General features: G+C 47.1%; 2 protein-coding genes across 8 annotated transcripts in view; both read left to right on the top strand.

Annotated features, from left to right (window-relative positions):
• The window catches only part of FRMPD1 (FERM and PDZ domain containing 1), a 153108-nt gene extending 146296 nt beyond the window's left edge, over positions 1 to 6812 (top strand). For 4 of the 5 annotated variants that reach the window (XM_043891420.1, XM_043891421.1, XM_043891422.1 and 1 more), the window contains exons 15-16: positions 845 to 1651; positions 4331 to 6812. In XM_043891420.1, the coding sequence (XP_043747355.1) occupies positions 845 to 1651; positions 4331 to 6711 (3188 nt within the window). In that variant the 3' untranslated portion in view covers positions 6712 to 6812. The remainder of the gene's footprint in view (positions 1 to 844; positions 1652 to 4330) is intronic. The other variant, XM_043891423.1, reaches the window with a different exon arrangement.
• A 3670-nt stretch (positions 6813 to 10482) lies between these two features.
• TRMT10B (tRNA methyltransferase 10B) lies at positions 10483 to 23291 on the top strand. Of its 3 annotated transcripts, none has more exons than XM_043890971.1 (9): positions 10483 to 10632; positions 12705 to 12907; positions 13370 to 13478; positions 14101 to 14225; positions 16296 to 16448; positions 17579 to 17657; positions 18282 to 18349; positions 21968 to 22091; positions 22955 to 23291. In XM_043890971.1, exons 2-9 carry the CDS (start codon positions 12722 to 12724, stop codon positions 23059 to 23061), a joined length of 951 nt encoding a protein of 316 aa, XP_043746906.1. In that variant the 5' UTR covers positions 10483 to 10632; positions 12705 to 12721; the 3' UTR covers positions 23062 to 23291. The 3 variants fall into 3 exon arrangements, with proteins under 3 accessions (XP_043746906.1, XP_043746907.1, XP_043746905.1); XM_043890970.1 differs by having other exon boundaries at positions 10569 to 10632; positions 12710 to 12907; XM_043890972.1 differs by lacking the exons at positions 21968 to 22091; positions 22955 to 23291 and adding an exon at positions 18645 to 19280 and having other exon boundaries at positions 10564 to 10632; positions 12710 to 12907.
• The last annotated feature ends 595 nt before the right edge of the window (positions 23292 to 23886 follow it).

Genomic DNA, 23886 nt, shown 5'->3' on the forward strand with positions numbered 1-23886 from the left:
GGTTTAAATACAATGTGATGTGATCAGAGAGAAGTGGGGTTTTTTGTTTGTTTGGGGGTTTTTTTGGCTGTGGTGTGTGGCATGCAGTATCTCAGTTCCCTGACCAGGGATCAGCCAGTGCCCCCTGCAGTGGAAGCAGGGAGCGCTACCCACTGGACCACCAGGGAAGTCCCCAGAGAGAAGCTGAGAACAGATGGCACCTAGAGGTTTATGGTGCATGAGCGATTTGAGACCTGGCTCAACGCCCCCCAACCCTCTCACCATGAATCCTTCCAAGTACCAGCAGTGGGCCACTTTTCACTTTTCTAAAAGCTCTGTAGCACCAGTGGGTCGCTAGGCTAGGCTTCAGAATGATGCCAGCCTAGCAGCCTCAGGACCCCCATAAAGTTAGTAAAAAATACAGATTCTAAGGGTCCACTCCCTAGATATTAGACTCAATACATCAGGGTGAGATCCAAGGATATGTTGTTGTTGTTTTTCTAATATGATTCCCTGCCTGATTTTGATACCCAGTCAGGACAGAGCTGAGATTTTTAGGAGGGTGTAGCAAACCACCTAAATACCCAGCTGTTTCCATAAAGAGATAGATCTCCTTGGAGGTGGAGGTAATCCTGTCTTTTTAGGTGGCTCAGATAGATGTGGGGAAGGAGACATGACCCTTGTGTGGAGAACGTGGAAATTTGGAGTTCTATGGATCCCGTGTCAGTCAGCGTAGCCTGGTCCAGGCCTGTCACCCGCTGGACCTCTGTTCTCTCTACAAAATAAGAGGGTAGGCAGAGTGGGGGCAGGTGGACATGTGAGCATCTGCCAGTCCCCTAATCCTGTCACATCACTCTTGCGTCAGGCTACGAGTCCAGGGCCTGCAGTGACTCCGAGGAGTCGTCCGAAGTGGACTGCGTGCTGGAGCCCCTCTCCGACGGACGCCTGCAGAAGCTGGGCCCCTGCAGACTGCTTACAGAGGAAGAGCAGCCTCCTGGGGACAGCTCCGCGCCTGCCGTGGCTGCGAAGGGCCCAAGCACTTGCGGGGCCAGCAGCACAACAGACAGCGCCGAATCCGAGGCGTCCGACTCGGCCAACACCGAGAGCCGCGGCTGCAGGACCAGCGGCTCCAGTGAGTCCATGGACGCCCTGGAGGAGGATGACCTGGACGCCTGCTCCTCCAGCAGGTCCGGCTTCTTCCACCTGGGCTTGCCGGGCTTCCCGGAGAGTCTTGATTCAGACAGCCAGGAGGAGAGAAGCAGGGTTGAAGCCAGTGGCTTCCTCTGTCTCCTGGACCTGGCCCAGAGAGCCAACCCTCAGAGCCAGAAGACAGAGTTTTCTGAGAGTCCTGCTCCTGGGGCCTTCAGCTGGGGGCCGGAACTGAACGCGCTCAGGCTGGACCCTCGGCTCTATGAGGGCAGCCGGACTGACTACTACAGCCTGTGTGCCAACGTCTCCCCCGCCAGCCACGGGAGCCATAGCTTTGACAGCACGGCTGCCCGGCAGGGTGGGGGCACAGCAGCCCTGGGCCAGCGGGGAGGGTCTGAGGCCCTGTCCAGCTCCGCGCTGCAAGCCCTGGCCCCAGGCCTGCCGCTGGCCTTGGAGGATGGCAGTTCCGACGAGGAATACTATGATGCAGCTGACAAGCTCACACCCCCAGACGCCCTCTCCGGTGAGCCCTCCCCGGCAGGTCTGTGGATGTGCAGGCAGCTCCTCAGTCCCCAGGGAGGGCCGTGTGCAAGCCTGAGGGAAAAACATTTGGGTAAAGCATGGGTGCACGTTCTCTTTTGAGGTGGGCATCCCAACTTCAAGTCAGGGCTACTGAGGAGGTTCAGAGAACTGTGGACAGGCAGAGATGAGTGGCATTAATTCCACAGTGGGAATCAGGGGAGGCTTCCCAGAAGAGGCAGCAAATGGGCCAGGCCTTGTGAGATGGACAGAATTCACAGAGAAAGAAAAGGTTTGATATGAGCACCCAGCAGAGGGAAGCAGCTGCGCTGTTGTTGACCTGGAAGCTTGAGGCCTTAAAACAAAAAGAACCTAACTGGCAGGCCACTGGTGGTCCTTAAGGGACTCAGACATAGGTGGGAAGATCAGAGTCCTCATTCTTTCCTCCACAAAGAGTGTGGGGTGTCTTTCCTCATAGAATGACTTCCTAAGCTGACCTGAGGTCCTTGCAGAACATTTACACACACACACAACACACACTCACACTCACACATACACTCTCTCTCCCTCCCTCCCTCTCTCTCACTGCACTCTGAAGGAAAACAAGATTGGAAAGTGGCACCCAGACATCAGGAGTGACCCACGAGGGGCGGGGAGCTGCGTCCTCTCCTGCGTCCCAGCCCCTTCCTGCTGCCCCCTGGGCTCCGGTGGTCCCCACTGCCCGGCGGGGAAAGGCCAGCTCCTTGGCAGCCCCTGTGAGGTTTCTCGAGGCCCTCTGTGACATGGCCTCGGTGTGTCTCTCTCCTTCCCCCAAGCCCTGTCCCTGCATTCCTGCCACACGGACCTCCTTGCCAGTTTTAAAAGTGCCCAGTTCTTTCCTACCTCCAGCCTTTGCACATGCCGCTCCGTCCACCTGAAACACTCCTTACCCTCATCTTTGGCTGCTGCCCTTCTCTCTCTCAGGCCCCACCTGGAAATGCACTTCCTCTGGGGATATTAACCAGACCACCAGGATGAGGTCTCCATGCCCCCTGTCACACACCCTGGGTGCTCCCTGCCTGTAGCTGCATATTTATTTGTGTGATCTTGGATGGATATTTCTCTCCTTCACTAAAGCGAAAGCTTCTGTGATTCGGCAACTGTGCATTTGACACTCACCTCTGTGTCCTGCCACAGAGTTCCTGGCGGTTGCCGCTAGATGGATGAACGAATGCGCTCCCCACCATCTACCCCGATCTCACTAACTGACTAGTAGAAACCCACGGCCAGGTTCTGCACTGCTCCCCAGAGAACACAGTCAGCTGCCATCCCTGCCTCCAGTCGTGTCCCGCTAGGCCAGCCATTGTGCTGGGGACACGATGGGGGTGAGACAGACCATCAGTCAAGGCCTTCCTTTGTGGGAGTCCAGTCAGGGAGATAAGGTCCACATCGGACACTTCCTCTTTCATGGAGAGCCAGTGAGGTGCTGGGGAGACAGCCCAGACCTGGGACTCACGGGCCCGGGGTCTGCTTGGGCCGCTGACTCACTGTGAGAGCCTCTCCCTTTTTTAAGCTTCAGAAACACCCTTGACCAGTGGCTGAGGGGGCCTAGAGCAGAGCAACAGTTTCAAAAGGTGTCTGGGCATCAAAATCACCCAAAGGGGCCTGAGTCAAATACTATAAACTCCTAGACCCAGCCTCAGAGATTCTGATTTAGGAGGTGTGAGGAGCAGCGTAGGATTTGATGAGGCTTTTAATAAGGTTCAGCCAGGTTGGAAAAAACCAGTCCAAATATAAGAGCCCTCTGATTCTCAGGCACTAGTCTGTGATCCTAATTCCTTCTGGCAGGTTCCCAGGACTTCTTCATAGAAGTGTTTCTTCTTTCAGAAAGATCCATCTTGGTATGCACAAGATCCCTCATGCCTGCGACTGAGAGTCGCAGTCGCTTTTTGTCAAAAGAAGGCTCCTTCAGAACGCTCACCCTGTAGTGACGATCGTAACAATGATGGCGCGGGCTTCCTTTAGTGAACACCAGCTAGGCACAGGCTTGTGCTAGGAGCCTGATAGGGACTAAGTCATCTATCCAGCATAGCAGTGTTGACGGACATCACTGGTACTGCCTGACTTGGGTTAATGAGAGAAAGTGACATAGTGTTGGAAGGATGTCAGATAGCTTAGAGAATTGCCAGCCGAGGTGAAGCCCTGGTTCTGACATAGGCAGAGGCCAGACCAGGAGGCTAGGCAGCAGGATTCCTCACTGTATTGTTAGGATACCGTGGCTGCAAAGAATGGGTTGTACTGTTGTTGTTTATTTTTTTCTATCAATGTGTTTGAGTTTGAAATTTTAGGAAATTTTGTGACTGACTTTCTGGCTCATACCTCTGACCACTTGGCTGATATGGATAGGGCTCCTTCGTTAATAGTTTCAGCAGCCTATAATGGTTGGAGAGATGTCATCCCCTGAAAGGAAGTTGACCAAAAGACAAGGCACGGGATGTTGGGCAACCCAGGATCAAAACACATGTACCACGGTGCTCACCCCCATCGTTCAGAAGAGGAAACTGAGGAGCTCAAGGTTTAACATGCCCCAGGTTACATGGTCCAGCCGGGATTCAGACCCAGGCCATCCTGCATCCTGAGCCCGAGACCTACACATCTCTTTGTTTTTCTGCTTTTCATTTCTTTTTCCTTTCTTGATTCTCAGGGCTCAGAGCTGCTTCCACTGTAGAAACCAGTGCCACAGGATCACAGAATGAAGCCAGCCGCTGCCGCCCTGAGGTCAGCCTGAATCCTGGGCCAGACGGCAGACAGCCAAGCAGAAGGGGAGGGGTGAAGAAGTATGCCAAGACCCTGAGGAAAAGACGGTCCTTCCTGCAGACCGACTACACCTGTCAGGTCTCGTTTCCCCTGGCGCCGTCAGCTTCCTTGGAGAGCATGGACGACGTGTGCTACTATGACCGGGAGCCCTGCCTGGCCCTCGCTGCGCCCTCCCCGACTGTGTCCTCTCTGCAAGACGTGCAGGGTGAGCCCGGCGTCCTGGAGACCAAGGCCCTGGGGCTGCTGACTCCCCTGAGGGAGACCAAGAGCAAAAACCCAGCCTCCCGGGTCATGGAGATGGAGCCAGAGACCATGGAAACCAAGTCTGTCATCGACTCTCGAGTGTCATCTATTTCTGCCATTCGCCTCCGGATTGACCCTAACCATAAAGAGAATTCTGGGATTGCCCCTCTGACCTCCAATGTCGCCAGTTCCCCAGCAAACACCCCTCACGGTCTCAACCCAGGCTCATCTGGCCCAGATACCGCTCAGGCAGGGCCTCCCCAGACCTCATCTCCGTTTCAAGACTTGAATGGCAGTGGCCCCCGAGAACTCACCGTGGAGCTTGGGAACAGTGCCTCCTCCCTCTCCAGTGCTGATGTGAACCCAGACAGCGTCTGCCTGACCACCAGCCCGGGGCCACATACTCTTGCTCAAGGAGACACCCTGGAGCTGGGAGGAGCTCAGTTAGAAACAGGATTGGGATCTCTGTTTATAAATGATATGCCAGAAACTGCCCCCCAGGACACAGAGCCTTTGTTGTCTTCTCGAGACGGACCTAAAAGTGATGAGTGCGGAATAAATTCGGAAGACATGATGGCGTCTTTGCCTGCAGAGGAGGGGCAAGGACAACTATCTCTGGAATACGGTAGAGAAGTTACCAACAGAAACGACACCAGCTTATTTCGTGATGAGTCTGGGAAGGATCCAGGTGACCCCAAGGTGGATGGGTTGGATATTCTTCCTCAGACTCTTGGTGTCAGTGCTCCAGCTGGTGGCATGGCAGCCTCCCTCTTCTTGGAGACTCCTGTCACAGGGACTGAGCAGACCCCACCAAGTTCCCCTACAGAACCCCAAGGACAAAGCAGAGAAATTCCGGGTCAAGCCTGCCAGGCCCAAGAACAAAAACTGTTGGCAGAGTTGGATTTTAATTCAGATTTCTTGCTTAGGGACCAGACCAATTCATCAGCCTTCTCTCTAGAGGAGGTCAAGGCAGAGCCACCTAATCATGTGACAGGGGAAGACACCACCCCTGGGGACATTCCCCAGCGTGTCTCTTTGAATCCAGGGCCTTCTCTGCCAGAGCCACTACCGTGTCCCCAAGAGGAGCCCCACTTAGAAGGTTCAAACCGTTTTTCGGTGCCAGAAAGCAAAGGCAAAAGGCCTAGCATCTGCCTTCCTGCTGAGAAGTCTTTTCTGTGCTTTGCCCCAGAGAGCTATCCTAAAGGTTCTGCCAGTCTCAGGACAGCCCCGTCTTTGGGGTTTGCAGGTGTGAATGAGACAGGGGCCCCCAGGATGGGCATGGAGCAGTGCAGCTGCCAGTTTTCCTATGCCACGTGCTTCCGGGGCCTGCAGCCAGAGACAGAGGAGGAAGGCAGAGACTCGGAAGTAGGTCCCACAGACCCCCTCACCTCACCGCCCTCTGCAGGAAGCCGGCTGAGCCTGCCCTGGAGGCCTGCCCGGGCCCACAGCTGCAGCGCCGAGCTCCCATCAAGGAACAGCCACATCTGGCCGGAGTACTGCTCCAGGGCGCTCAGACAGCTGAGAGCTGCCCCCGCCAGCATCCCTGAGGGCTTCATCCAACTCATGGAGAGCTTGCTGGAATTACAGGGCATTTTAGAAGCTTCCTGGGGGAATGGGAATAAACACCCCCCCGAGAAGTGCACCTGGCACTTTGCTGAAAGCCGGAGCCGCCTCTGCATGGGCTCCCAAAAGCTCCTGTCGAGCTGTCAGCACGTGATCAGGATGGACCAGACGCCGGAGGAGATGCAGAGCGCTGTGCGGGACACCTTCCAGCACCTGGTCCAGCTGGCCGGCCTGTGCCTGCAGCTCACGGACTGCCGCCGCTGCTCCGGCCACCGCAGGGAGGCGGCCGGGAACCTGAGGGATGTGGTGCACACCTACCACGAGTTTGTGGAGGCCGCTCGGCTGACCTGTGAGCGAGGCTACCGCGACCTGAGCGTGAAACTCTTGGCCCGTCAGTGCACGGCCCTCACGGCCGCCGTGTTCTGTTTGACCCAGAAGTTCCGGGCCTCCACCGCCCTGTGAGCAGGCCAGGCGCCCCGGCCCCCTGCTCTGACATTTCCCTCCCCGCCCCTCTCAAGTGTTTACTATTGACAGTATTCAAATAAACAACTGCTTAACCTTTGCCTGAATTCTACGGAGTGATGACAAGTTTGGGTCAACAGCATTCACTCATATTCGTTGCACAAACATTAACTGGATACCTCCTCTAGTCAGGGCGTGTACTAGGATCTTATTCATAAAGATGAGGAAGACAAGTCCCTGCCCCTAGCCAGGATGCTCATGGCCCCTCTGGGTGGGTACAGATAAGCAGATTGCCATCAGTAATGTGTGTACCTTAGGAGGCGCATACTCTGCGAGGAAGCTAGAAGTCACATTCTTCCCCAAGAAGTCAGGGATAGGGGAGGAAGGTGGAGTCGCTGAAAAATCGTTTTCACCTCTCCCAGCACACTGATTTGGCAGGAACCTCTGCAAGTAGGAGTGAATACCTGTGGTATGTGATAGATTCCACCTTCACAAGTTAGGGTTTGCAGCACCTCTACCTGGAGGCCTGGCATTCTTGGTGGCCTCACGGCAATGAGCACAGGTTGCCACGAGGTGGCAGTAAGCACCTTGGTTACATGGCCCCCGCAGCCAGGAGTGCTCCGTGCTTTACCTGAAGCTGACTGTACCCTCTATCTGATTTAGGGCTTCCCTGATAGCTCAATTGGTAAAGAATCTGCCTCCAATGCCAGGATCAGGAAGATCTGCTGGAAAAGGGATAGGCTACCCTCTCCAGTATTCTTGGGCCTCCCTTGTGGTGCAGCTGGTAAAGAATCTGCCTGCAATGCAGGAGACCTGGGTTTCATCCCTGGGTTGGGAAGATCCCCTGGAGAAGGAAAAGGCTATCCACTCCATTATGGCCTGAAGAATTTCATGGACTGTATGGTCCATAGGGTTGCAAAGAGTCAGAGACGACTGAGCAACCTTCACTTCACTTAGGTCACTTCTATCCGTTTTAAATAGCTGAAAAGGCAAATATTAAAATCCTGAACTAGATTCGCCCTTTAAAGACTAATATTAGAGCAAAAGAAATATATCCAGTACCTTTCTCACTAATTCCAGTTGAGCCAGTTAATCCCTGTTAGTCTTGGTGGGACCTTGATTGGACATGGCTACCTAACTTCTCAGTGCTTTGGTTTTCTCTTCTGAATATTGGAGAGATTAATAGTGTCTGCTTTGCATGGCAGAAACTAGTAAATGCTCAATAAAAGTTAGTAATCATTCCCAGAGTTTACGGATGCTTCTCCCCATCTGAAATCCTTTCTTGCATTTTGTTTCCTGGAAAACTGATTTCTAAATACCCCTGGGATGCCTTCCCCCCAACTTCTCTGTCCAGGCCTAAGATAATTCAGACACCGACTTGGGGCTGTCAGAGTTCATTCAAACCCTTCTGGGGCTCCTGGTTAGTTGTGAGCTCAGTGCATCCTCTCCTCTGAGGCTCCCTAATTCCTCTCCTTCACCCAGAAAAGGCAGAGCAAAGGTAGGGATGTTAAGGGACATACCCAAGCTCTTGCCAATCAGAAGGAAAGCAGTATTTGGGGAGAGAAGGGAATCTTCCCATCACCTGTTACCAGTTACTCATTAACTGTTGCTGCTGCTGCTAAGTCGCCTCAGTCGTGTCCGACTCTGTGCGACCCCATAGACGGCAGCCCACCAGGCTCCTCCGTCCCTGGGATTCTCCAGGCGAGAACACTGGAGTGGGTTGCCATTTCCTTCTCCAATGCATGAAAGTGAAAAGTGAAAGTGAAGTCGCTCAGTCGTGTCTGACTCTTCACGACCCCACGGACTGCAGCCCACCAGGCTCCTCCGTCCATGGGATTTTCCAGGCAAGAGTACTGGAGTGGGGTGCCACTGCCTTCTCCGACTCATTAACTAGTAACTAGTTAATCAGTACTTGTGCCAGGAGATTTATTTTCTTAGAGGCATGTTTCTTTTCACAGAATACTTTGAATAAAATTTAAATAAGGCTCTTGAGAACAGAGTTTAAGTGATTTCATGACCATGAAAGGTAGGAACAACAGGACACCGAAATAATAAAAATTGTTATGATGTTAAACAGGACTTGAGTACTTTAACAAGCAGACATCTATGAAGAGCTACATGACTAATTTACGTGAACACAATCTATGTGTTCACAAGCTTAGGGAAGGAGCTCAGGACTTCAGTGCAATCAGGTCTTGAATCCTGGTGATCAGGGAAGGCTTCCTGTAGGAGGCAATATTAATTAGAACTAGTATGTCAAGAAGTATTTATTGAGTAGCTACTGTGTGTCAGGTCCTGGGTTTAGTAGATAGGAAGGTAAGTTATTCTCAGGAAAGGTGAAAAATCACTCATTTGTTTATCCTGTTGATGAATATTTACTGTGCAGTGCCACTGGGAACATAATTACTTACATGATAGATGTATTATCAGGGAAGACAAAAAATATTTCTGATAGGTGAAGGTGAAATAAAGAAAATGAAGAGTGTCGAGATGGGGCTGAGATGAGTCTATCTTCCCTAGCGGGGATCAGTAAAGGTCTCTCTGAGGAGGGAAGATGTAAGCTGAAACTTAAAGGGTAAGAAGGAGCTAGGCATTTAAAAAGTGAGACAAAAGGGAACCATACTTGCAAAGTACTGTTCAAATCATTGAAACATTTGGTGTGTTTTAATCATTTCAAGAAGACGGTGTGACTGAAACACAGCAAGCTGGAAGAAAAGTGAGAGATGAAGTTGGAGGTGCATCCAGGAACCAGACTGTGTAAGGCCTTAGGAAGGTTAGAGTTTACCTTCAAGTACAAAGGGAGACCACTGAGAGGAAGTAAGGGACACACACAACCATCTGGTAAATGATGGGGGCAGAGCGGGGTGGGCAGCGACACCAGCTAGGCGCTCCTTTCTGTGGGGACGTGGTCATGAGCTCACAGGAAAGGTACTCAGTGCAAGGTGCATGGGTTGGTAGGTGTGACGGGAGCCACTGAAGACCATTTAGCTAATTTTCAAGTCCTGCTGAGTACAAAGCCAAGGCCAACTTCTGAGCAAAGAAGAGATTTTAGAGCTGGGTTTCAGAAAAAAGCCTTCTGGGGGAGGAAATCTTATTTGGTTTCAGTATTTTACAAGTTGTTCCACTGGCAGATAAAGGATGGGTTAAGGCAGGGACTGGGAGTGGGAGGTGCTGGAGAAGCTGTGGAAAGAAAAGGGGAGGGCCAAGGACAGATCCAACAAGGCTGTGTGGTTTCTTGGACAGGAGGTATTTCGGGCTCATTCAGGGTAGGGTCTCTCAAAAGGATGAGACATCTAAGACTGGAGGAATAAAGAGTGGCTGGTAGTTTTTATCAGGCCAAGGCGTGGACAAGTCACTTTAGTTTCCCTGTGGATTTGTGAGATGAGATGAAGGAGGGAGAGTAGCCAGAGGCTAGATTCATTTGTGATCTGCCTAAGTCAGGATATCTGTTATCCTGGATGACCAGATAGTGGTGAGAGGAACTGTGTCATCCCGAGGGCTCTGCTGGTTATGGGGAAGCCAAGGGAGCCCAAGGGAAGGCAAGCCCCCCAGGATGCCAGATGAGGGGTGGTTCACGTCTGGTTTCAGTCCAGTTTCGCCGTGTTCAGACCATAACAGCCATCAAAGCGCCTGGTCATCTGCAGCAGCTCTGTGCGGTCGGCAAGCGGTTGGGAGTGTATCCCCAGAGAACAGGCAAGGAAATCGAGGCTCAGCGAGGCGCAGGAACCTTCTAGCGGGACGCAGCTCCCTAGTACCACCGTGCCCTTGGCAGCCTAAGCCCAAGTCTTCGCCGCACACCGACCAGCCAGGCTGAAAACGACAACTCCCAGAATGCTACTCGGAGAGGGGCCGGAACCGGAAGTGGGGTCGGAGGCGAGACTTGGTGAGTGCCGCTTCCGCCGCGGGAGGAGACTGGTTCAGGTATGCAGGGCGTTTGTTGGCGTGAGGGGTCGGGGCTGAGGGTCCGGCCTCGGACTGCCGCCTCGTTTGACCGTGTGGTAGAAGCCTGGGAAGCAGGCGCTCGGCCTGCAGTTGTGTGGCCCCAAACTCTTGATGCTGTTCCTTCCTGCTTCCCGTCGCTTTCGCAGCCTATGAGCCATACGGGGCCTATTTCGGGGTACTCTCGAGCTTGGGGTCAGGGTGTTCTAGTGCTGACGGTGCCGGCGGAAGAGAGCCGGCTTTGGTAGCTAAAACCTAGCATGAAAAGCTAAGAGAAGAGTTCAGAGGCTGGTCCATCACTTAGCGCCCAGGGATATATTCATCAGGTGGAACATGGGTTAGAAGAGTTCTGAGGCCTCCGTCAACTCAGAGATGGGGGTGGAGTGGAGGACTGATTTATTCAGCAAGTCTTTATTGAGCGTCTGTTACGTACGAAGCCTGTTTCCAGGCATAGAGGATATAGTGAACAATACAAACATAACACTTAATAGGAGTGGGGACGTTCAGACCAAAAAATAAGTAAGGTGTGTGCCATGTTGGATAGGGAAAATTGGAATGTAGTGAGGAAGGTAGTAGTCATATAATTATCCAGGGGAAGAGGATTGAGGTAGAAAGAACAGCAAGTGCAAAGACCCTAAGGTGCTATATCCTTGGTATGTTTAAGAAACAGCAACAGCAAGTAGACCAGATAGCGCAGACAACAATAGATGATCATTAACAATCAGTATAGGCTATTGTAAGTGTTCAGGAAAATAATCAATTAGCAATCTATAATAGGAATAAAAGAGAGTTTTATTCTAGCCAAATTGAGGAGTGTAACATGGAGACATAAATTCAGGAAGCACTTGAAGTGTGTTCCACCAGACAACAAAGTGGGAGAACTTTATAGAGGTAAAAGCTGTAAGGTTACAGTTAGTTACATGAGTTACTTATCATGAATTATAATTGGAGCTGGCAAGAAATAAGGGTGCTTATTAGTAAGGGTTGGTTAAGGTCTGAATTGGTTGCATAGTTATGTAGGGAGATCTTGAGACTGTAAGATTGTAGCTGACTGGTGTTACTCTGAATATGACTGATCATGTCCTTGGGGGTCTGGTACAGTTCAAAGAAAGTTCAAGTTCTCAGTGGTGCAGAGACTTGTCTGAGACCAGATCTTCAGTGGCCACCCGATTCCATTTTTGTTTGCCTGAACTCTTACTCCATTTTAATTCCAGTGGATCATTACAGAGATTTACTTTTTCAAAGATACGCATTTCCTGCCATGTTGGTAACACACTGGACTCAGAGGAGTAGCCATGAGCAATGGTTATGCCGTTCTTAGTCTACAACTTGGCTGTAGACTAGAGCACTTCTTTTACATTTCTTCCTCAGGGATTTGGAACACCACTTTGAAATTATTACACTAGTTAAGTGTGCTGTAACAGTGATTCTTCATATTTTTCTACCTCAGCTCTTCTGATGGATATTAACCATTTCCTCTATGACTATGGCTTTCTGCTGCAGTAATATGTAAGTCAGAGGAGGGAATATGTAGATTTGAAAAATGAATTCTGATACATCACCAGCACCTTAGAATCCTTGGTTGATTGGATTTGGACTGCTCTTTACCATAATTTTTGGCCAGCTTTAAACCTTCCAGGATGTTTCTAGTATAGGACTTTGCATAGAGTAGGTGCTTAGTAAATATTTGCTAAAAGGATGATGTTGAAAATAAATGGAAACGTAATGGGATAGGTAGGTTTTACTATCTCTGTCTCACCCTCCACTCATACATGGCATTCCAAAGAACACAGTAAATGAACTGATGTCACTGCAGCAGGGAATAATCATTGCTTGGAGGTGTCAGGGGCCGTGCCTGTCTTCTAAAGAGCGAATTTGGCTTCCTTCCTACTTAAAGGTTTCTGTGCTTACATATTTCTCTAGAAGACACACATGCTTTTCTCTGTGTTAGTATTTCACACACTTCTACTCCTTCAGTAACACTGTTTGTCATTTGGATTTGGGGAAATACTTCTGCAAGTATAACAGTTCCTTTTTCTAATCTGGGTGACAAGGACAGAGGACTAAGCGCATGGACTGGAAATCGGAAGGGAGTGCTCAGAAAACAGAGTCACGGGTGCTGCAGGAGCACGAAATTGCCCTCGACAGCCCAGGTGAAGATGGCGTCTCTGAGAGCTTCCAGCTTCTACAGATTGACGTGGGATGTGAGCATTGGGAGCAAGAGGCCCTGCCCACAGGCAGTGCGGCTTGGTGCTCGGTGAGTGGAGCTAGTTGCCTGGTCACGGTCTTTGAGATGATGGAATGTCCCAGAGGCCCCTATTTCAAGGATAGATCCTGGTAACGAGAAGATTGGGAATGAGTTAGATGTATTCCAAGGGATGAGTTTCCGGTTACCTGGTTTAAGGTTTAATTTCATTTGGATCATAGAAAAAGTAAATTAAGTTCAAGAGGAATCTTTGTACACCTCAGAAAGGTCAGGAAATCTCAACCCTGTTTCTAATAAATTTACTGTGACCTTGGGCGTGCCACTTCTCTTTTCTGGGGTTCTGCTTTCTCTAAACACAATCTAGTCCATTTTTGTTTCTAAGACTAACACCCCTTTTCTCTCCTAACCCTATATCTAAATTTGAAAAATAAATAAGTAACTATTTCTAATATTCATTTTCCTTTCTGGTGCTTATGAAGTTCTCAAACAATTTTGTTTTCTGGATAACATAAGAAAAATGTCCAAAGAAAGCAGAGACACTGGGAAAAGATAGTTGCGGCAAAGAAGACTAAAAGAAAAAAAGAAAAAGAAAGAAGAAAAGCCAACCGTGTAGAAAATTCAGGTAATAGTAAATTAGATTGTTGGTGTAACGATTAGTATATTTATATCTTAGCAAACTGGTATCTGCTTGTTCCTGGAAGAGTGGGGATATTGTTTTTAAGTAAAAACGTCTGGGAGATATGACCTATTGTTCTGTTTTGTCGGGAATCAGTATCGAAGAAAGCAAAATTTGAGACTACCTTTCAGGTAGAAGCGGCCTAGTGCATATATGTGTTTATAAGCTCAGAAGTAGAAGGAATGATACTAACAACAGCTAATGTTTATTCAGGGTTGTGTGCTAGGTTCATTGCTAAAAATTTTACCTGGTTTACCATAAGGGGTAAGAACTTTTATTATCCTCATTTTCTCGGCAAAGAGACTGAGGCTCAAAGCAGTTAAATAACATGCCCAAGATGATATAGGTATGACCAAACTGAACTCTGACTTAGATCCAGCAGTGTGTTCAGAGCACTGGCTTCACTGTTCCGCTACACCCATACTGCCTAATGAATGAATACCTTGTGTGAGCTTCCAGTTTCTCTTCCTATGCAAAAACTATTCACCAGGCTGGGGAGGTCTAGTGCTTACTGAATAATATTTTTCTGCTTTTCCACTTTGATTCCTCTCTGATATTTCTACCCTAGGCATCTGCCCCCAGCACAGCAAACGTTTCCTGAGATCCCTAATCAAGGAAAGACTTTTGGAAGCCAAGCACTCAGGCCCAAGACTCTGTATCGATTTGAGTATGACCAACCACATGTCTAAGAAGGTAAGGCATCCACTGAACTCTGAGTGTCTGCTCACGTGAGAGAGGTTCGGGCGGGAGCAGCTTTTACACAGAGCGTGACCAGCTCCAGCCTCTAGGATTCTCTAGTAATCCAGCAAATGTGCTTAGGTTTCTAACATGGCTGCTAAGTTCCAAGAGGGCTATTGTAAATAGGAAGGGAATAGACATCCTCTGGTTCAGTTTAGAATTTTTGACCTTATATTTTGTTTTAAACCCAGCACATTTGCTGCTGTGTTCATGGTGTCCCAAGTCTAGAAGGAGCCTTTCAGGTGTAATTCTCCAGAGAAATCTTTGGCTTTCTGCTAGGGAGAGGAATGTTTGCCTGGTTGCATGGTGTGGGGAGATGACCTGGTGGGAGGTCTTTCTACACTGTAGGTGTTTTGTAAAGCCCTGTTGGTGAAGGATGGCTTTTCACCCTAGGATTCTGGGGGTGGCTGAACACACAACACTCCACACCAGACAGATAAGATTGATAACAGTTTATCGGTCATATGCACTCATCCGGAAAGGAGCTTGACACTGCACACCATTCGGGCCACATGGGATTGCGTTTGGGAACAGAATAAACAGCCAGGGGCCATAAAGGTCAGACTTTATAGGTTTCTGCAGGAAGATTGATTGGTTTGTTGGAATAATGCTGTGGGCTGGCAGGAGCATTGAAACCCATTAAAATGCCCTGGAGGAGGGCATGGCGACCCACTACAGTATTCTTGCCTGGAGAATCCCATGGACAGAGGAGCCTGGGACACAGTCCATGGGGTTGCAACTAGTCAGAAATGACAGAAGCGACTTAGCGCACACGCGTGCATTCAGGGATAAGCAGGAACCATTTATCAGAGGAATCCCTTTGATAAAAAAGAGTTGTTTGGCTTGTGCATGTTATCAGTGGGAGCAGAATTTGGAGAGGAACTTGCAGCTAGGCCCTTCAGAGCCCTCTCATTTTCACCATGTAACAAGGGGGCACACAATATCGGACCTTGATTTGAGGCCTTATACCAAAAAACACGTCTTTGTTTCCCATCGTCCCTGTTGTACGTGCTAGTATCTGCATGTTTTTTAGAGAAATTAGGATCTGAGATTCTTCCAGGAAACCTCTAACTGTAGCCCACTGAAAAGGTCAACCAAGAATTTTCTACTGTTTGTATTCATTGAGATATCAGATTAAATCAAAGCCTGAGGTATTTTTTGTGTGTGTTTATTTTTTTCCTATACTGAACCAAGTCAGGCCAGATTGTGAAATGACCTTTCTATAAGGATTATGTCTCTGAATCGGGATGGAAAGTTAAAAATTCCAAACCTATGACATTTCCTGGAGTTAGGGAGAATGTGCTGAGTTTACCTGATGGAGTATAAAAATGCCTATACAGTAATCTAACCTCTTTTTAATAAATAGTAAACATCACATGGTGAGCTTTTTGATAAAAGCTAACAGAGAAACAGAGTTACAAATGTAGAAAAGAAACTTATGGTTACCATGGGGTGAAGGGAGGGGCAAGGATAAATTGGGAGATAGGAACTGACATATCCACACTACTGTGTATAAAACAGACACGTGATAAGGACCTACTGCATAGCACGGGGAGCTCCGCTCAGTGCCTGGTGATGGCCTGTGTGGGCAGAGAGTCTGAAAACGAATGGGTTTAGGCACAGATGATTCACTTAGCCGTACACCTGAGACTTAATGCAACATTGGATGTCAGCTATGCTTCAGTCATTTTGTAAAAAGCTAAAAGAAATATATACATATGTGTGTGTGTGTATACATGTATGTTTTAGCCAGTCCAGAAGGAGGGAGAGGTCTTAGTTTTTTCATTAACTGATTATTTCTGGGCTGGTATCATTACCTTAACTTTCATCTATAAGGTGTGATGCCATGGGATGTAACACAAGTGCATACATACATGTACTCACTTGTGGAGTCAAAGGGGCCATTGTATTTCATGAGCTTTCCCAGAGTCGTATTCAGTGAACTTACTCAGTAACCATTTGTAGATAATGAATTTAGAAACAGTGGGCATGTCACTACCTTAAGGTATCCTGGCTTCTTTGAAGGAGTTAAGTAGACTGGCTGGACAGATCCGAAGGTTGTACGGCTCCAATAAAAAAGCTGACAGGCCATTTTGGATCTGCCTCACTGGCTTCACCACAGACAGCCCTCTGTATGAAGAGTGTTTGAGGATGAATGATGGATTTTCCAGTTATCTGGTAAGCCTTATTTTGCATATTATTTGAATTGTCATTTGAAAAGTAGGTTGGAAGGGATAATAGTAGGTTTTTTTAACTTTTTTATATTTTGATGTAAAAATTTTTTTATATAATTTATATATTTTCTCTATTACAGTCTTAAAAAATTTAGAACCTCTCATCAGTTCTTACATTTAAAAATTTTCATCCTTCCCACTGCTTTGGAAAACAGTATTACCAGTATCTAGGGCTGTATTTTGTGTCTAATGTATTTTACACTAGACTATGCGTTCCAGGAATGTTTTAGGGAAATGCCATGACTCCGTTTTCTTAAAATGCAGAATTTGGAAACATGAGTTTTGGGGGGAAGAGAGAATCCTTACGGAAGTAATATGGATTTAAGGTGAGTTTTAGGGAGTATTAAGTGTTACTTTCAGTACTTTCCTTAGGATCTCTTAAATGTAGAGATTGATATGCAGGCAGGAATCCAGATGAGTGCCTTAGAAGTGACCCTGAAGGTGCCCTTGTGTTCGCATCGTGTAGCTGAGACTTGGTGTGACCTCTCCCAGGGAGGTCCTCAGAGGCCCCAAGTGTGAAAAGTGCCGTCTGCGTTGCTGCCCGTGGTGCTGTTAGCCTCATGTCCCTCCTGTAACGCAGCCGCTCCCAGCCTTCTTTCTCTGTACATGTTCTGTGATCCCTGCATATGAGCCGAGCAGACCCACTCCAGGGCCCGTGAGTGCAGTCCTCTTGCTGCCCTGTCTTCATGCTTTTCTTAGGTAATTCCCTCCGGTTTGAATACTCTTCCTTCTGTGTGTGTCGGTCTCCCCGCTTTTCAGAAACCCAGCTCCAGCATCCCCTTCACGGCAAGGCCGTTCCTGGTGCTGTCACTCTCTGCGGTCCCAAGCCTGCCTGTGTGTCCGGCAGGGCCTCGTTACTGCTCTGTCTCAATTTGTGAGGTTGAGTGTCTGCACCCTTCCCCTTCTGCGCCCCACCTGAGCCCTCTCTGAGAACAGGCTGTCAGACATGGATCCCTTGATGCACCTGGAGCCAGGCCTGATAGAAACCACTGCATGCCCCGTAAGGAACTGGGTGCTGCAGTGTGGGCGTGTCTTAACCTAGTAACACTACATTGGATTGTTTACATTTTTCAGCTAGACATAACAGAAGAAGACTGCTTTAGTTTATTTCCTCTGGAAACCCTTGTGTACCTGACTCCTGACTCAGAACATGGTATGTTCTTTATGCATTCATTGCTTCTAGCCCTTTATTTCGTTATTCCTGGTGTCAGAATTTGTTAAAGCCAGCCGTGGTGTATCCAGGGTGAAAAAGGAATGAACATTTACTGCACACCTCTTAGGAATAGAGACCTCTCTGGATGCATTGTATTTGTCCTGCCACGTGTGCATAGCAGCACAGATTTAGGGTCTCCATCCTCAGCTGGGCCTTGTGAGCTACTTGGTAATCCTCCTGAGTTTTCCTGGTCACCTCCTTGCATTGACTCTTTTTGGATCAATGTTAGATAAATATTTTTTCCCCGAAAATTATCTATTTCACATAATTGTCAGTTTTATTAAGTTGATCTCAGTAGTTGTCTTCTAATTATTTTATATTTTTCTGAAATGTTGCCTCCTTTCTGAATCCTAATGGTGATTTGACTCTGCCTATCTGATTAGATATGCCAGTGGTTTAATCTATTTAATTGAACTTTCCAGGGAATTAGCAAATCTACTATCTTTTCATTTCCTATTTCATTAAATTTCTACTTTTTAGCATTAATAATTCTTTCCTTTTACAGTCTTTGGATTTAGAAATTATAAAACAGATTGATCTTAATGGCCTTTATTTTTTCAATAGCTCTTGCAAATGTTGATTTAGACACAGTTTACATCCTTGGTGGACTTGTGGATGAAAGCATTCAGAAGGTAAGTGTACATTTTAGGCCTGATAACTGCATTTTGAAAAGTGAAGCTTTCTTTTAGAGGCACCTGCCCTGTCGTAATCTCACCCAAAAGACATAAGAATCCAGAAGGAGTTGGAGGAAAGAGCCTCCTCTGCCTCAGTTGGCCCTCCTACTTTTTGCCAAGTTCCCTCTCTTCTCATCACCAATGTCAACAATCCTGATACCTGACAGAATCCAGTCAGGGACTAGAGTGGGGAATATTTGGTAATTACATAAATAGCCATTACTGAATTCCTTTCTTCTCCTCTTGTCTTCAGTTCTGCAGGGATTACTCTGATCTTGACCAAGGAGCTTTTTTTTTTTAAATGGTTGGCTGTACTGGATCTTAATTATGGCACATGAGATCTTTAGTTGTGACATGTGAGATCTGGTTCCCTGACCAGGGCTCACACCCAGGCCCCCTGCACTGGGAGCCAGGAGTCTTAACCACTGGACTGCCATGGAAGTTCCTACCAGGGAGGATGTCAGCATTCTTGCCAGCTATTGGTTCTTTGTTGAAAGAGTAGTTTGCTCCTTCTTAGGTCATCTTCCCTGTTGACAGATGTCTTACCCATAATCTCAACCGCAATAGAATCGTCCAGGTTTCTTTTGTTGAATTTGAATTTTATGAGAATAATTGGAGTTTTGAAATGCACTTCTATTATACAGGTATTTGTTGAGATAATTTTTTATGCTTAATAATTAGGATATTCTGTAGATGTAAATGATGATATAATGGTTAAAATGTATAAACAGGAGCACAGTGAAAAATAAGTCTATCTCTCATCTCTGTCTCCCAGTGTCTGCGTGTGAGGCAGCCAAGGTTTTCTTGTGTATCTCTTGATATATTCTGTGACCACACAAGTATGTGTTTATGGGTTTTGGGGCGTATTAAATGAATATATTTTTTCATATATGAGAGTGTATTTTTTCATATGTATGTGAGATACATACACATATTTAACACAAAGGATATTTAACTATATTGCATTTATTCTAAAAAAGTCAAGTGTTCCATGACTCCATAGTGATAGTCTTAAAATATGGGCAGGAGGTAGGGGTAGGGGAGGGCTGTAAAGAAGTCAGCTAATAAATGAGAAACGAATAACAGAATTGGAAAAGCATCATTTTGTCACTCCCAGTGTAATCACTGATTCAGGGGATTGACTGAAAGAAAGGTGGTGAGGGAACTAACTATTCATGTGGTCTCAAAGTACCAGCCCACAGATTAGAAAGACAAAAGTGTACCCTTACAATGAAGTGATCTGGAGTTCACCATCCTAACAAATGATCAAACAGAATCACCAGTGGTGACATGTACCTCCTTATGTTGGAATCTCACCTGTGATGTATTCTTAGAAACTGTTTAAACTGAATTTAATCATCAACAGACGTAGGATGTGAGCCATTCTGTAAGACAGCTGGACCAGACTTTGAAAGAAGTCAGTGTAATGAAAACTGATATGGCCACGGGGGCTATTTTAGATTAAAAAGACATAACAGCCAAATGCAGTCTCCCACAGCAGAGTGACAGCCCCTTTTTGAAGCAGACAGTTCTAGAGGGTCAGTGAGCAGTGTGTAATACATAGATGCACAAATGTAACACACGGTCCTCTTTATTTTCCACCAACATTTAACCTGAAAAATAGCTGGCACAAAGATTTGTCAAAGGTTTAGAACTTTTTGGTCGCTACTTAAGAGTTTGGCTGCTTCACTATTGCTGCTGCTAAGTCGCTTCAGTTGTGTCTGACTCTGTGTGACCCCATAGATGGCAGCCCACCAGGCTCTTCTGTCCCTGGGATTCTCCAGGCAAGAATACTGGAGTGGGTTGCCATTTCCTTCTCCAATGCATGCGTGCATGCTAAGTCACTTCAGTCATGTCCAACTCTGTGACCCTATGGACAGCAGCCCACCAGGCTCCTCCGTCCACAGGATTCTCTAGGCAGGAATACTGGAGTGGGTTGCATTTCCTTCACAGAAATATGCTAAGAACAACATTTATTCAAGGGGAATCATTTTATCTTTAAATGTGCAGAGAACAGAAACTAGACTGTAAACTCCTTCAGGGCAGCATCCAAGTCTCCTACTATGTACTCTAGTTCAAAGTGATTATAAAATAATGGAGTAGACTTTAACAACCATAGCTTATATATGCAAGAGGTTGTTAACTTTCAAAGAAGTCCTTTGAGTAGCTATACCTTTATTCCATCTGAATTGCATCACTTAAAACATTTTTGGAAGGTCTTTCTTGGAATCGTGTTTCATGTGAGTCTGAGACACTAGTAGTCCAGTGTCAGAAGAAGGAAGGTGCTAGGCCTGCTCTATGCTGTTCCAGTTCTTTAGGCCACATTCACAGTAGTCAGTCAATATGGGATGGTAAATGAAAAGACATTGACAAGCTAGAACAGGTTCAGAAGAGGTTGACCTGAATGATGAAGGGACTCAAAACTAAAGCATGGTCAAGGAAAAGTTGACAGAACTGAGACTGTCAGCCTGGAGATGAGAGGATTCATAGGGCATGATCCCTGCCTTTAAGTATCTGCATGGTCATCCTGTGGAAGGGCCATTTCACTTGCCTGGTATGGCTCTGGAGGAAAAGAACTAGAACAAATGACCACAAGTCTCAGAGGAAATAGAAAATGTGCCTCGATATCAAGATTCCCTATTAACTGCTACTATCAGAATTGGAATGGGTTACCCCAGGACGCATGAACTCCCTGTCCCAAGGGTTGTCCATTTAAAGCCAGAGACCACCAGGCAATGAGGTCATAGAGGACAGACAAACATTGAATGGGTGGTTGAAGTGGAATAGTTGACTGTCGAGGTCCCTTTCAAACCTGAGTATGCTGATTTTCTCAGTAATATAAAACTTTAATCCTGAGATTCCAAATGCATAGATGACTTTCCTAGATCTTCTTAAAAGGTAGTGAGTATAATTTAAGCTTCAGTCCGTGACTCAGGGACATCCCTTAAGGGACATTAATGACTGTACTCTGCTGCTAAATGGCCTCAGTACTCTGAAGGTAAATGACCTTGGACTGTTGGAATTTTTGAGCTCTGTCTCCTCTTTGTAGTTTTCATGGCCTTGCCTTTTCATTGGGCTGTATGTCCTCGTGCCTTAATGCTGTCTGGTTACTAGGTGCACTTAACTCGAATCCCGTCTCCTCAGCTCTGATTTGCCGCAACCAGCTGGCGATGGCTGAGAGCCCGATAGCCGGAACTGGAGCGCACCGAGCTCGGGCAGCCGTGTTCTCTGGCTGACTGGACTGCTGGGATTTGTGGGTGCAGGTTGTGGCTGCAGATGGGCCTCCTTTTCCTTCCTTCCTTCTTGGTTGTATTGATAAGTAGCAGCAAGTAGAAGCTAGCAGATAAGTGGCTTCCAAATAAGTGAGTTATTGCTGCATAAGCCATTTCTTACTTGCCAGAAATAAATACTCTTCATTATCTGCAGTTTCTTCCTATTTTTTAAATACACTTATCATCTAATTTTGATTACAGATGTAAATGGTAAATGAGGATTCTGACAATTTGCTCTGCTGCATATGACATTGAGAATAACTTCATGTATTATTTTTATAAGAAAAATGTTTGTGACTTACAGAAGGTGACACTTCAGAAGGCCCAAGAACACTCTGTTAAGACTGCCCGCTTACCAATCCAGGAATATATGGTCAAATGCCAGAATGGGAAAAACTACCATTCAGAGATACTGACCATCAATCAAGGTACTCCTCACATGGCCCACGCTTAACATATGTTAGTCATGCTGCTGCTTCTGTGCATTGTGTTTAAGTACAAATGGCCCTTGAAGCAGCCTCCCCTGTGACTGATGTGCTTGGACTTTATTGTATGCACTTTGTGACATGCATCCTGGCCTCTCAGAGGCGTTTTGCATTTTCTTCCTTATTCCCAACTGTGTTAAAGATGGTGGAAGTTGTTCCTTTGTCCTAGGATGCCATGCCTTCAGCCTGTCACTGAACAGTGAATTCCTGTTTGTCCTTCATGATTCCATTCATGGGCATCTTGGTGGCTCCCTTCCCCTTCCGGGCCTGTCAGGCCCCTCTGTTGTGTTCCCGTTGTACTGTGTTCCTCTCTGCTGCAGCATTGTCCATTCACAGGCCTGTATCTCTCAGTGTAGGCTGAGATCCTTGTAGGCAAGCAGGGCCTTTGCCTTTGCCCGTCTCCCTAGGACCTGGTACCATATGTGGTGAAGTAGACTTGTTGATTGAAATATTCCAGAACACTCTTTTCCTTGTTGCTACTGCTAAGTCACTTCAGTCATGTCCGACTCTGTGCGACCCCATAGACAGCAGCCCACCAGGCTCCCCCGTCCCTGGGATTCTCCAGGCAAGAACACTGGAGTGGGTTGCCATTTCCTTCTCCAGTGCATGAAAGTGAAGTCATTCGGTCGTGTCCGACTCTTAGCGACCCCATGGACTGCAGCCTACCAGGCTCCTCTGTCCATGTGATTTTCCAGGCAAGAGTACTGGAGTAGGGTGCCATTGCTTTCTCCATTTTTCCTTGTTAGTCATATACTAATTCTCTTTTCTCTGTGTGTCCATTTGTTTTCCGTTTACCCTTCTAACAGTGTTTGACATCCTGTCTACTTACTTTGAGACTCAAAACTGGCCTGAAGCATTGAAGAAAGGAGTTTCTTCCAGAAAAGGCTATGTTCTTCAGAACTCAGTGGAATGATGGAGAGCCTAAGGAGGCAGTTGCAGGAGGTGAAGTTGCTGGAGTTGTCTTGACCAAAGAGCAGAGCAGAGAACGGTCGTGGTACTTGACATCTTGGCTCTTCACTGGGATGAAGGACCACATTTTATGCTCTTTTGTATCTCCCATAGTGCCTGTCTCACAGGAAGTACCCAGATACATGTTGACTAACTAGAAAGTTTACATAACAATGAATTAGCCCTAAGACTACATGGCTTTGGATGTGTTTATTCATCTTTTTATTTTTTTTTTAATTCATCTTCTGTACATCTATTTGTGAAGTACCTACTCATAAGAGTAGCTTAAATAAGTATTGTTCTATCAAGAGTTAAGTTTTCACTGCACAGGCATCATAAAGCTGCATGACTTTGTCCAGCCATCTCAAACATGCTGATCTTCCCCAGCTCAGTGATATGCTGTACAGACTCTGCAGGGTCAGCCTGTCCTAACAGCCCTGCTTTAAGCCCCCCGATAGCATTTGTTCCATCTGTGGCTCCTACTTTGTCTCCCCTATTCGGAGTATGGGCAGTGAGTATTTCTCTCTTCCTAATGGTAGCCTTGTAACAATTTGTGGCAGTATCTATGTGTCCTTATGAGCTTTCTACCAGCTAGATTCTTCATATATACTTGTGATTAACAGGTCAAATTGAAAAGCACACTTAAGTATTGCTTAAGTCTAACTCGAAGAGACAGAAAATATACTGTATCTGACACAAGTATGTTGGGTAACCTAAATCTCAGTGATCCCTTTTTTTCATGTCCTAGTCAGGTAGAGTTGCTTCAGTTACTCTAGCCAGTTTGGGTTAG

This window comes from Cervus elaphus, chromosome 29 (genome assembly GCF_910594005.1).
Source record: "Cervus elaphus chromosome 29, mCerEla1.1, whole genome shotgun sequence".
NCBI lineage: Eukaryota > Metazoa > Chordata > Mammalia > Artiodactyla > Cervidae > Cervus > Cervus elaphus.